The sequence below is a fragment of the Perca flavescens genome, chromosome 1 (assembly GCF_004354835.1).
Source record: "Perca flavescens isolate YP-PL-M2 chromosome 1, PFLA_1.0, whole genome shotgun sequence".
NCBI lineage: Eukaryota > Metazoa > Chordata > Actinopteri > Perciformes > Percidae > Perca > Perca flavescens.
Window position 1 is genome coordinate 14,715,649 of NC_041331.1, and position 13,351 is coordinate 14,728,999.

The window sequence follows — 13,351 nt, forward strand, 5'->3', positions numbered from 1 at the left end:
GCTGCTAGAATTAATAGTCAATTGACTCCATTCTTCACTCTAGTGGCCTTTTCCCTGTGCCAATGACTGCAACACAGCATGAAATTCTGCACCCGTCTCCCTTTCCCAAAATGTATCAGGACACAAGAAAGGTTTTCTAATGATGACTCTTCCATGGAGGTCATATTTGTGCAGGTGTTGCTACACAGTAGAACAGTTCACCACCACGTCTGCAATCTTCCTGAAGGCCTTTCATCACCAAATGGGGGTTGTGACAAGCAGTTCTCTTGGAAAGTTGTCTTGGTCTTCCAGAGCTCAACTTGAAATCCAACGTTCCGGTTAACTGGCATTTCCTAATTGCATTACGAACTGAGCAAACAGCTAGCTAAAAACACTTTGCTATCTTCTGCTTTGTGGGTGTCAATTATTTTAGTTTTCAAAGTGCTAGGCAGCTGCTTCAAGCAGCCTTTGGCTGCTGATTGTTGGGACAAGGTTTAGGAGTCAGAGCACTCACGCTAACTAACGCTGAGTGTGAACAAGCCATAGCTCTAACAAGCTAATTATGGTCTGAGAACTTGGTCAAAGTTATCTGAGAACTCTGATGTCTTGAGGTGGCCAAACTTTTGTATCGTGCTTCTTTCTGTTTCTCCTTTCCTCTCTCAAATTGTACAAAACAAAAATGAAACACTAATCTTGCTTAAAATTTTGAAATGAATGTTTCATCTTTACCTTCACGGCTTTTGAAGATCAATTCATCTTCTACTGACTTAACTATTCACAGTAACAGAACTTTTGCATGCCACTGTATGTGCACGTTTGGACCACAAAGAGCCATTGTACGTCCCCAACAGGATGTCAGATATTAGCTCTCTGGTGATTGATTTTTTGTTACAGATAATCATCTCATGTGGTGCTGTCAGGATATAGTGACAGTTTCAGCAAATATGACAAAAACTTATTTCATAAAAGTTACCTACTGAACCTTTAACGACTAGGAAGAAAATAGTTCAATCCTAAAGTAGTTCTTTGATTGGTGTCATGCTCCTGCCATAGTGCAACTACAGGAACATTAATCGCCATAAAGTGACTAGTTATAATCTGAAAACTTAAGTAACAAACCCCACACACACACATATATAGGTACCTTTTGTCCAAATACATAAAGTGCCCCCACTTAAGATTACTAATAACAGATTTCTTTTCAAATGAAAGTTACATTTAAAAACAAAAAAAAACTCATTAGGACTTCAAAGAGGATGGAGATCAGCACTCATGCTTTAGCTACATTATCAGGCAACTGCATTTCTTCAGCTCTATACACAAAGGGTGCAGACAGAAATGACAAATTAAAGGTGACCAGGCTTTTCAAACTGCTGTCCCCAGTCTTTGGAACGCTCTCCCCTCGTCATTGCGATCCCAGAAACGACAAATGAATATTTTTCAAATAGAGAATCTGGGACATGTCATTCTTTCAAAAACTTCTCCAACAGCAGGACATAAAATTCTCCACTAAGACACAAAGAAACCTCAAACAATATAAAAAGCATCAGCAGGCCTCTCTCTCCACATCTGTCATTAGTATTCATTACTCCTTCTTCAAACACACAAGTGCAAAATAGATTAATCACAGACTAACACTAATGCTCATACATACATATAAGTTTGCCAAAACGCTTTGGATAAACATCAGGACAATAATCATCAATGTAAAGACAAAGCAATCAAGGAGTCCTTTAGGGCCAAACAGAAGAATGGCCGTAACTGGCCATGTCAGTCACCTGACATCAATCCAGCTGATCATGAGTTTCACTCTCTGTAGACCAGACTGAAGGCAAAAAGCCACAAAACAAGCAAGGAGTGAAGCTGGCTGCTGTACAGGCCTGGGAGAGCATCACAAATGTGGATGCCATGTGTCTGCTGATGTGTGTTGGCAGTAGACTTCAAAAAGTAAATGTCTGCCAAGGATTAACAATTAATTATAAAATAAACTGCCTTTATGTTTATATTTGTGTGTGTGTAAAAAATGTATTTTGTTCTCCTCTAAAATTGGGTAAAAAATAAAACCGAGTGTGGATAAGTGCTTATCTTTTTCAGTGTGTTCGCCAATGCCGTATTTCCCTGCATTGTACAGCATGGCGCCCAAATCATTTTATTCATTCGCCCCAGATTTTAAAATAAGGCAAACCGCAAAACTATGCAGATAAAAAGGATCCAGCGAGTGTCGCGTTGAAGATGAAGTCACGGCAGTTTTGTGTGGCTTTGCCATGGCAATCAGCTGAGAATCCCGCCTACACTGAAGTGCTACTACTTTATCTACAGTAGACAACCAAATAGAGAAAAGCATCTCGTACCAAAAGTGAGTCATGCCAAACCATACAGTGAAAATGAGGCATAAGAGACCACTTCATTAAAAAAGTTTCCTGTGATGTTTTTGGCCTCTGGTAAAGTGCCATGATATGCAGCAATGTGTCAGCAAAGACACGGGAGAAGACTGCAAACAAGAAAACATGAATATAAACAATGCAGGGTTTAAAATACCTAAACATATTTCTGTTTAGGTATATAGGCTTTGCAAAAGTTTTTGTAAGGAAGGAAACGTATTCAACACGTCTGTTAGACCTCAAAGATACACACAATGATTTTGAGGTGAGAAACACTGAATATGAATGTAACATGTGTTTACAGGAAACCTCAGTACAATAGCCAGCTACTCCAAGTGAATCATGCAGCTGTAGCTGAATATATTATGCAGACAGCATGCAGACAAGGTCAAAATGTTTAGTTGCTGTCCAGCTAAACATTAAAACTGGGTATTAATTGGTGCAAGATGTGGTGATTTCAGCTTCTCAGAAGGTTTGAGGTTTGAGGTTCGTGCACAACAGAAGTGTGCAGAGAGCAAACACATAGATACTGCTGTTGGTGGAAATGTTTTGTGAGAAGTTCACAAACCAAGGTCAGACACATGTAAGCTACCAGGAAGAACATAAGTCTGTTATAACAGGGGTGACCTGAGGACAATCTCTGTACAGATATAACCTTGAAGCAGCCGAGTCTAGTTCTGACAGCTAAAATGAAAAACGTGACAATACAGTGGGCAACGGATCACCAAAAAATACATGGATTAAGAGGGAGAAAATGATTGCCTCTGCCCTGGTCGTGGGCTGACTAAGCTCTTATGACGTGGAGAAAGTGCTGTAAGCATTGGGCAAAGAACTTGAACCCATGGATGGTGTCAAAAGTGGTGGTGGTGTGGGGAGTGCTTCCTTGGCACATGCAATGATGTACTAAAACTTTGCTGATTAGTGGGTGCATCCCTTGACCAGTTTCCAGGTATTCCCAGCAAGACAATGCACCAATTTAGCACTCATCAGATGGACGTCTTAAAATCTGCAGGAAGCATGGACCAAAATCTCACAATATTGTTTCCAGCATCTCACTATATCCAAACCTCAAACAATTTGTTGTGTATACATGACTATGTGTTTCAGTTCCACAAAGGGAGCTTCTTCAGGTGCACTTATAAAGCTTAGTTAATAAAATCAGAATCCTATTTGCTGTTGTGGAGAAAGGTGTTAATAAATGGTGACACAGAATTCACCATCAAGGAATTAGAACTTGTTTTTCTTCATTTCTAAAAGACAATGTTTGTTTACTGTGGGAGAGTCTGCAATAAATAAAATTCCCACCAGGGTGGGCTTGTAAAAACATAGAACTAAAAAAAGGGTTGTCTCAATGGCAATTTGGTCCACTTGAAGCAAAAAGAAATGTTCTATTTTTCAAATCTCTATCAGTTCTGGATGTCACTGCAACCTTTGAGGTGAAACCAAGCCTGGGAAACATTTAAGGCAGCTACCTTAAATGGGAGCTCCACTGGTTTTACACATCAAAGTCTGTTTACGGACCTCGGGGAGTACTACTTACTACTACATATGTGAAAGAAGTCGTATAAAGCTTTTTGGGAAATCTGATAAATTGCAGCGTCGGTCGGGGCTGAAGACTACAAGTCTTGTGGAGTTAAAAAAGATATGAAAGCTCGGACGCCTGCTCCTCATCTCATGATAGCATGAAACTAGCTGCTTGATGCTACATTAGCCGCTACACACCTGAATTTACGATTCGTCGTCAGTCGAGTTGCATTGTGGGTAATGTAGGCACAATGTTTTGACAAGGAAGAAAAAAGGATATATGTGGTTCTGCCAGTGATTTTTTCTACTGATTTTTTAAACTGTCCATTGTGAGTCTGACAGTGTTATAGGAGTGCAAAACTAAAACCATGAGGAACTCTTTTAAGTGGTTGGGATTTATAATTTGTTGTGATAATAGATGAATCAATCAATCAATCAATCAATCAATCTCTGCAATAATCACATTAACCACAATAATTTGCCAATTCAGAGAGAGTAATGAGAGATGGTCAGTGTCATTTTGTGTTTGTGCTAGATGGAAATATCTTTGACAGTCATGGACCAGACCTAAAAATGGAGCAATTTTAGTGCAGCACTTGTGATAATTATGTCAACTACTAAAACATGGTCAGTTTAAAATCTCAGACATCTCCTTCAGCAGTCTAAAAATTCTTTCCTTTATGAGCACACATCTGGGATCACAGAGGCAGAGCACAAAATGAATGGCTGGCTGCATTTTGAACAGTCTTTGAATATAAGTGAGCGGATTGTGGCTTAGAGTTGGATTCCTGCTGTGATCTTGCAAAGGCATTGAAGAGAATGTCACTTTGTTCTTCAGCCTCAACAGTTACACGGTCAACACTTTTACAGAAAAATGCAATGAAAAGTGCAGTGAATGTTTACTGCAAAGCCTAAAGTTGTTTTTGCAAGTGTGTGTATGCTCCCCTGCTTGCAAACATGATATTTCAGTGGAGGTTAAAAAATTGTTTAGAAAAACCATTTAACAAATGGTCAAACTGTGTACATCTTCTGGCTGGAGTAAAGCACTTAAGTTCCAAGTCTGAATAGCGCATAACTTCAGACACACCTATGTTTTGCAGAAAATTCATACAGGCTGTGTAGCTGTCTAAATGACCCTTGTGCTTAGGGACATCGACAAATTACAACACCGAAAAGAGATACAACAAAAATATAAATATAAATATAAATATATATATATATATATATATATATATATATATATATATATAAAATAATATTAATTTAACTTATTTTTTGTGCTGTAGTACAACTAGCAGGAGACAAGTTATAATTGAGGTACGTTTGGAGACACCACCTTATTTAATCATTAAATTAATAAATATTCTTGTTGTATCTCTTTTCGGTGTTGTAATTTGTCGACGTCCCTAAGCACTCGTCTTACTGCCGGTAGCAGCAGAGAGCAGAAGCCAGCAGGCAAGTGTTATTTAAATAAACTCCTGGTGTACTTACAAACTTTCCAATCCATCATTTTATGAGTACATAACCTATTTGTACTACTGTAGAAGTTTGGTATCATTTTGGGCATTATTAGTGGGGTCATTTATGAAATACAGAGTTGGATCCATTAGCGCCTGCACTAAGCTATTCAGCTGATAATGCTAACTCTCCCAATGTTAGACCCAGGTGAAAAAAGCTTCTGGGGGGTTGTTTGGCTCGAGGTCATGATGCAAAGGACCCTAGTGTGAAATTACTCCAAACTATCACTTTAAGTTGTCAGATAAGGTCTGAACATCCATTTGCACCGTTTTGATATTACTTCCTTATAACGCGCACTTAACTCAGCTCTGAATACTGCCCTCTGTTGCAGCCGACACCTCTGTGTTTAACAAATGCATTTTGGATTCAACTTCCAATGGACTTCGAGCTTTTAAAAAGTTACTCACCAGTCCATCACAGGTACTTATGGCTGCGCTTCCTTTACCAATGGCCTCATCCCACACTTCACCTAAGAAATAGCACCGCGAGGATCCAGGAGGATGGATCTGTGCACCATCCAGGCCACCATACCTCCTCTCCGTCAGGAAGCCTGGAGCAAGCAGATGTGGGTTGAGGGTGAGGTTAAAGTGCAAACTGTGACCGCCGTGCCACAACTGGTAGAAGACTCGATCTACGTCCGCTGGTCCCTCTGAGGCTTCCCGGCGCTGTACACGGCGAGCGTGGTGAGACAGGAAGTTGGACAGGAAGTGACCTCTGGCATCCACTCTAGTGGGGTGAACCACTTCATACGGAGGCAGATCCTGCAGAGATCTCTCTGTCAAAGAGTGGTGGGAAGAGAAGATGGGTTAATAAATCATGGGAAAGAGGAGGGTATTTAAATAATTAAAAAGGCACTGTAAATCTGTAAACAAAACTGGGGAAGCTCTAAACAAACCCATATGGGTGTCTCATCTGTCATTTTTATGTTTGAATACAGCTGCAGTGTATACAGAGCCTGTTAAAAAGGAACACTGAATTATTTTCTGTCCTCCTGTGACTTTCTACTCCCATGAGCAGCATGTTTGATAAAGTTGGTGAAATTCATTCCTCTAATACAAATGGTATTCCTTTATTTCTTGTGATTTGAAGTAGCTGAATGAGCAGCCTGACAGGCAATGTTGAAGATCTCTTTTGTGAGCCTTAAGAAGAGAGATTACAAGCAGTCTGTCCCATGCATTCAAATGTCTCCAGCCTTTTACTATAAGAAGCGTGTGTCATATCATGATATCACCAATGTTGCGACGAGTTGAGGTTTTTACTTCCTGACTACATACGGCAGCAACAAGCACGGCTGCAAGTAAAAAAGTGACATTGTTGGTGGCCCCGCTGTGGAGGAGTTTGCTCCAAATAAAGGAAGCGTGAAAAAGTGTAGAAATAGTATGGACATAAAATGTTTGATCTTCAACAAATCTTTGTTAACATGTACGATTTGTGAGAGGAAGAAAGCAGCAACAGCAGGCAACAATTCAATGTCAATGCAATTCTTTTTATAGTGTCAAATCTTAACAGAAGTTATCTCGGGACACTTTTCATATAGAGCAGGTCGAAACTGCACTATAATTTACAGAGACGCAACATTCCACCAACACCAACTACCAAGAACAAAGAGAGCTAGAAGTGATGAGAGGAAAGGCAAATGGCTAATTTGAAACTGATTTTGCCTATTCCTGCAATAAAAAATAATGTTATGCATTTCATCATATCGTAATAAAAGTTATCACAACACTAACCTAGAAAAATTGTGACAATGTTTTAAGGCATTGTCAGCAATCCCTGATTTGCACATACGAAACAGAAAATATCAACAAAATGTGGTCAATCTGCATGAGCAAGAAAATAATACTAATCATAATTGGTGTCACAAGACCTGTTTCATAATTATTATTTATTCTACACAGTAAAAAATAACACTCTTGTAGCATTATAATTGCCAAACCCACTTTCCTTTGCATGTACGTAGATAATCTGTCAAGGCACAAAGACCTGAACCATCATAATGCCAATCATTAGCTTAATGTCAGTCAAAAGACATGAGCAGAATGCAAACAATGATTTCAAACAGCTTTGTGACAAGGTAAAACAAGGTCTCTCTCCATTCAGCCTTGCATCGGATTATCTGCACAAATATTTCCATGTACAAATCAGTGCGGAAAGATCTGAGGTAGATGTTTTAGGCATTCAGCTGCTTGGACTGTCTCTCTAAACGAAGAGCAATGTTTTGTAAGGCCACTTAACGTGTATTCACTTTTATTCTTGAATGCCTACGGGAGGCCATGTCAGCTACAGCACAGAAAAGTCGGATGGAGTTTTACCTATTACTAGAAGCTAAAGAAAACAACTAAATAAATGGCCATACGCAAGTCATGGCCATGAGTCTTTAGCACAAATCAACATTCAACTAATACCATTCATGGAAGCAATTTAGATTGATTGCAAATATCATGGCAGCCATCAGTTTAATCAGCATAGCTGTCTTTCATTGTGTGTATTATGATGAAGATCTGGATCCAAATGGAGATTAAAACAAAAAATGTTTAGGGCTATGCTGTCTAATCCCATGGGTGAGGATTCTTTTAACGGAAGGTATTTTATAAACACATAACCAAGGTTTTCTCCATCTGTAATTATTCCATCTAGCATCTTCATTAACAGAGTACACCCAAGATGTTAATTGTAAATTCAAGAGTCTTTCATTACTTTCACTCAGCAGCTGTGCCCTTCACTGCAGGTCTACAAGCACAAAAATAATGCAAAATAAAATGATATGTATCCATGGCTGTCAGAAACCATCATACCTGCAAAAATAAGACACTGTGATAAAAAAAAAACACCTATACATGATGAGTAGCAAGATTTGGAGGAGGTAGTTCTCAATGTGGGGTCTGGGACCACCAGGCTGGCAGGAGGTCCTCAGAAATAATAAGCAACACTGATCAGGATCCTGTTCATGCACTCTAAATCAAAATTAGCTATGCAAGCTTTGTGAGATGATAGCAGCAACAGCAGGCAACGCAGCAAACGTATTTCACCAAGTTGAGTACAAAGAGAGATTGAAATGATGAGAGGATTGGTTTTCAGATAGCTGATTCCTCTCCCCACTTTAACTTGTGTTACTATAATGAATTCAATTATGTATTTCTGTAAGAAAAATAATAAAAAAAAAAAAAAACATCCTTTAACGTGATATCAAGAGGAAAACTGTGTCAAAGTGCTTTCCTGTTTTGGGTTCTTAGTCGTTTAAAAATAAACTTTGGGATCCCTGTGCCAACATTTATCACGTGAAATCAATGCTGTTTGGGAAGTGCCTCCCTCAGTGACACATCCTTATCTATCTATCTATCTATCTATCTATCTATCTATCTATCTATCTATCTATCTATCACGCCAAACATTACTTAGTTTTTCTCTCAAGGGTCGCAGCTGATTTACACAGGTTGACAGAAGAGTGCACCCAGACTCCTAGTTCTGCTTGGACCTGTAATCTCAGGAGAGCTGTACCTTTTAACATTCAAACCACGAACAAAAGGCAAGACTGAGAGGATTGATTCTCTGACGGGACGATATCCACTGGGTCTGACATCTAATACACTTTGCGAAGTAGAAAGGATTCCAGCTCCATTATGAGAATGATGATGCATGCTGCAGATAGGCCTACCCAAAGAGAAATTCTGTTTCCTGACCCTCACTGGTATAGGTCAGGGAGTCTGTACTTTGGCTCAAGGGCAGGGCAGATGCTTTCCTACATGGGGCTTAACCCTCTGATGATTCAGTGGAAAGAAGGTCTCTCCACCTACCAGACTAAGCTGAAAAACCTTGGGTTTAATTGCTATGGTCAGCCCCAAACTTTGTAAACACAAGTCACAGCTGGCCGCCCCTGCACACTGAGGACTGCTGGCCTGGTTCTGGACTGAATTAGATGCGCTCTGAAACAAATGTGCACAACTAAAACAGCCACAATGCCAGAGGACGTGGCGATATCATGAATCCAAAGTTTGGAATGTTTTGTTTTCAGGCTCACTAACCTGGTCCGTGTGATAATCCCAATGTCTTGCAGTTTTCCAGGACCGTCAGAAGAGCGATGAAGAGGTGAATGGAAGAGACTCCTTGTCCAAAGGCGTGAAGCCTGCAGTGCAAACGGGTCATTTTGTCAGGAAGGTGGCCTATATTTTAGAAACATTGAATGCCTTTCTAACACCGCGTTGATTTTCAATTCAAATGATTTCCATCTGGGCTGGATGCACTTTTTCGCTTGTGTTGCGACAATGCACTTAAACTGTGACAGTCGCAACAAACTTGTCAAATTTAGGCCTAAACATCCTCTACCTCCACGGGCTGTTTTTGTTGCATTCTCGGTCTTTTTTGACTTGTTCGTATGTCGGTGTTAATGTTTGCTTGCGAGTAGGTGTCCCTTCTGTCCTCCATCAGTCTCCTACCAACAGCCAGTGACAGCTTAAAAAGTTTCCTGCAAACTTTCGCAGATCGAGCCACCCCCACAGATGGGGTGGACTTAAGACAATGGGCTATGTTTGCAGCAGGACTGGAAGCTTAAAGGGGAAAGCTACTCCAAGAATTCCGATATGGTGCTTCGATCCAATTGGCAGAACTTCCACAACTGAGGTTCTCCAGGTTTTCAGAGGGTCACACAAGGACCTCTTTCGATAGTGTTGCGTTCACTTGGATTCAGAAAAAAATGATGACAGATCGGAGGCTTACAGTCTGTGCAAAGTTACAAAACCTCCATAAAGTGGTGAAGGAAACGGTCTGAGAACCACTTTGAAGTTGTGTAAATACAATGTCTTACACTTAAGTGGAATCAAATCTGTAATGAAAAGAATCCACATGGTTAACTCTGCATCGCTTTACTTTGTTAAGTCTTCATCTATTTAAGCTTAGCGCCCCCTCTAGCGGGAGAATGGATAGTACTACGGACCACTGATGCAGGGATAATACTGCACGTGTTTTAGAAGCTGTACATCAACCCTGATGGTATAATCATACACTTCCTTAATGCTATTTATTATAAAAGTGCAAGCATTTCAATGGAGCACCGATCTTGGTGTTGCTTAGGCGACAAAGATGGAGGAGGGTTTAATGTTATTCTTCAAGTCTTAATTGGTAATTTAATTGCATTTTCTTGGTGAAATAATGTCATTCCTCCATCGGACAGTGCATTTTACGCATTGCACAGGCCTAATGAGCTGACGTGCTGTCACTGGAGACCAATTGCTGCTGGATTTGGGGTGCTTTACCCTCGTTTCTATCACTGTAATTGTCTGCTTCTCTGTCACGTCTTGTGACGTGTCTCGCCGCCAATCGTGGCTCAGCAGATGAGCGAAACACCTGTATAAAAGCCGACTCCTCTCAGTGGAATGGGGATTAAGAGCTGGGACGCTTTCGCATGGGGCGTCTGTGTTGTGTTTCTGTTTAGCCTGTGCGCGCAGCAGAACGCCAGGTCCATATAACTTTAAAGATGGATGACATATTTAACTACAGCAGACCACTGAACCGAAGTTCACCTGGCGATGAGAAATTTAGTTACGAAGACATCGATGTGAGCGCGGACAGCACTCCCATCCTGAGGATACTCATCTCCGTGGTGTACTCTGTAGTTTGCGCGGTGGGTTTGGTGGGGAATCTGCTCGTGTTTTTCCTCATGAGGGTACGACAAGGTCGAAAGAAGTCCACCATCAATATTTTCATCATCAACTTGGCAGTGACGGACTTCCAGTTCGTGCTCACTCTGCCCTTCTGGGCCGTGGACACCGCGCTGGACTTCAGCTGGCCGTTTGGAGACGCCATGTGCAAAATCATCCTCTCGGTCACCGTGATGAACATGTACGCCAGCGTGTTTTTTCTCACTGCCATGAGTGTGACCCGCTACCTGTCTGTCGCCTCGGCCCTGAAGAAAACAACGTACAGGAGGTCGCGGTGCGTAAAGTGGGTGTGCGCGGTGCTGTGGGTGGCTGCAACGGTGGCCACAGCTCCGACAACTTTCTTCTCCACCGCGACTGTGATCGCTGGTGAAAAACTCTGCCTCCTCAAGTTTCCTGAAGGATACGACTGGCTCGCCCTCTATCACATCCAGAAAATACTGATAGCCTTCATCATCCCTATGCTCATAGTCTGTGTTAACTATCTGATGCTCCTGCGCTTCGTAAAACAGAGGAGTATGGACAGCAGCAACCCTAAACGGAGGTCTAGAGTCACCAAATCTGTCGCTATAGTGGTTCTGTCTTTCTTCTTCTGCTGGATGCCAAATCATGCCATCACCTTCTGGGGTGTCTTGGTCAAATTTAACGCAGTCGACTGGGATAAGTCATATTACATGGTGCACACGTATGTGTTCCCGGTCACTGTGTGCTTGGCGCACGTTAACAGCTGCTTGAACCCAGTCCTTTACTGCCTGATGAGGCCAGAGATTAGGAAGCAGCTCAGCGGTTTGATATGGAAAATCTCCACTCCTTCCTCCAAGAAGGGCTGCGCGACGCGCTCTTTTACGCAGGGAGAAACCCAGGAAGTCGTGCCTCTTCAGATTGTGGACAATGAAGAGTACACGCTGTCCATCATAGACCGTAAAGGTTTAAGCTCGAAAAGGATGCCATACACCCGATAACTCAGTCTGGTGAAATAAAGACTCCATGCATCTGCTTGTTTTGCCCTGCTTGTCCACCTGTAACTGTCATGACTCGTGCGTAATATGTTCGCTAGAATCATCATACTGTATGACATGAACTATGACAAGTGTAAAGTATTTCATTTCTACAACTGTCACAATATCACTTGTTGATTCCACTGATGAATACACGGGTGTGCATTAATTTTTTTATGACTTGCAATTTTTATTTTACGATAAACACATATGTCATACAACAGATGACACACAGTGTGACTTTTCCAAACTGACTCAAACGCCCCATCTCCACCCAACACAGGAACAAGAGAGGTCAACCTGCATTTAATAGAGTGGGTTACGTATAAATCTATTGCCAAGGAAAAAATACAATCCAAAAAAAAAAGAATTAATACTAATTATAAAAATCAAAAGCCAAGCGTATCTCTTACATTTCTTCCTCTCCTTTAAAATGCAGCTGCATGCAGCTTTTTTTTTTTCTCTCCTTGTGATATTACTGTTATGAAATGCTTGCTTTCACTTGGCAGTGAAGAGTGACAATAAACATGGCACCAGAGAGACGGGGAGAGTGGGTTGGACAAACGTCTGCAGGGCGGAATCGAACCGGCGACATGGCGGAATAAACGGACTCCCGGCAAAACAAACATGGGATTATATTATGACGGACCTACAATGGATTCTGAGGTCAAAACAGAATCACAAGGCTGCAATGTTTTCAAGCCTGTCTGTAGATCAACTGCCTTTTCCATCTAAAGTAGGCCTAGTAAGTGGTTGATTACAAGTGGCCATAGATTTAACTTCTAATCCATTCTGAGGCACCGTCAATTCTCTAATGGACTAAATGTATAGTTAGCCTATATTCTGTATTGTGTACATAAAAAATGTGATGGTCAACCACTAATGTACAAAAAAAGAGTGTATATATACTGCACCATATTGTATATTTTCTCATTCATATTTTTTACACTCGATGTTTCTGTCACACCATTAATTAATATAAATGTGGACATGTTTTCATCCTGTCAGATTTAACAGTTGCATTCCTAAAAGTCTTCCCTTTGGCTTTCAACAATAAAATAAAACTTTTGTCTTGGAGAAGTGTCATGCATGTATTGTTTAGTTTGACGCTTGAGCAGTGAGTGCACAAAAAAGTGGGAGAATATGTCACACCTACAGATGACAGCAGATTCAGATAAGAAATTCTATATGCATTTATGCAGTGTTGGACTTGTTGATGAAACACAGCAGCTCCAAACTATTTTTCATCATATGCAGCCTGTACTATTATTAATGCTTAATTCATATTCAGCACTAGCTC

At 40.9% G+C, this 13,351-nt stretch overlaps 2 protein-coding genes across 2 annotated transcripts in view; one reads left to right on the top strand and one right to left on the bottom strand.

Moving 5' to 3' along the window:
* adamts7 (a disintegrin-like and metallopeptidase (reprolysin type) with thrombospondin type 1 motif, 7) overlaps nt 1–10,274 on the bottom strand; it is a 79,058-nt gene extending 68,784 nt beyond the window's left edge. The window contains exons 1-2 of the mRNA XM_028574524.1: nt 9,425–10,274; nt 5,810–6,177 (exon numbers count right to left, since the gene is read on the bottom strand). Of these exons, the coding sequence (XP_028430325.1) occupies nt 5,810–6,177; nt 9,425–9,545 (489 nt within the window). The 5' untranslated portion in view covers nt 9,546–10,274. The remainder of the gene's footprint in view (nt 1–5,809; nt 6,178–9,424) is intronic.
* Nucleotides 10,275–10,795: 521 nt separating this feature from the next.
* Nucleotides 10,796–12,383, top strand: rxfp3.3a2 (relaxin family peptide receptor 3.3a2). Its single transcript, XM_028574539.1, has one exon. The coding sequence runs from the start codon at nt 10,873–10,875 to the stop codon at nt 12,013–12,015; it is 1,143 nt and encodes a 380-aa protein (XP_028430340.1). The 5' UTR covers nt 10,796–10,872; the 3' UTR covers nt 12,016–12,383.
* Nucleotides 12,384–13,351: the final 968 nt, after the last annotated feature.

Coding starts and splice junctions, on each gene's coding strand:
- rxfp3.3a2 (XM_028574539.1), top strand. CDS start 10,873: ATGGATGACATATTTAACTACAGCAGACCACTGAACCGAAGTTCACCT.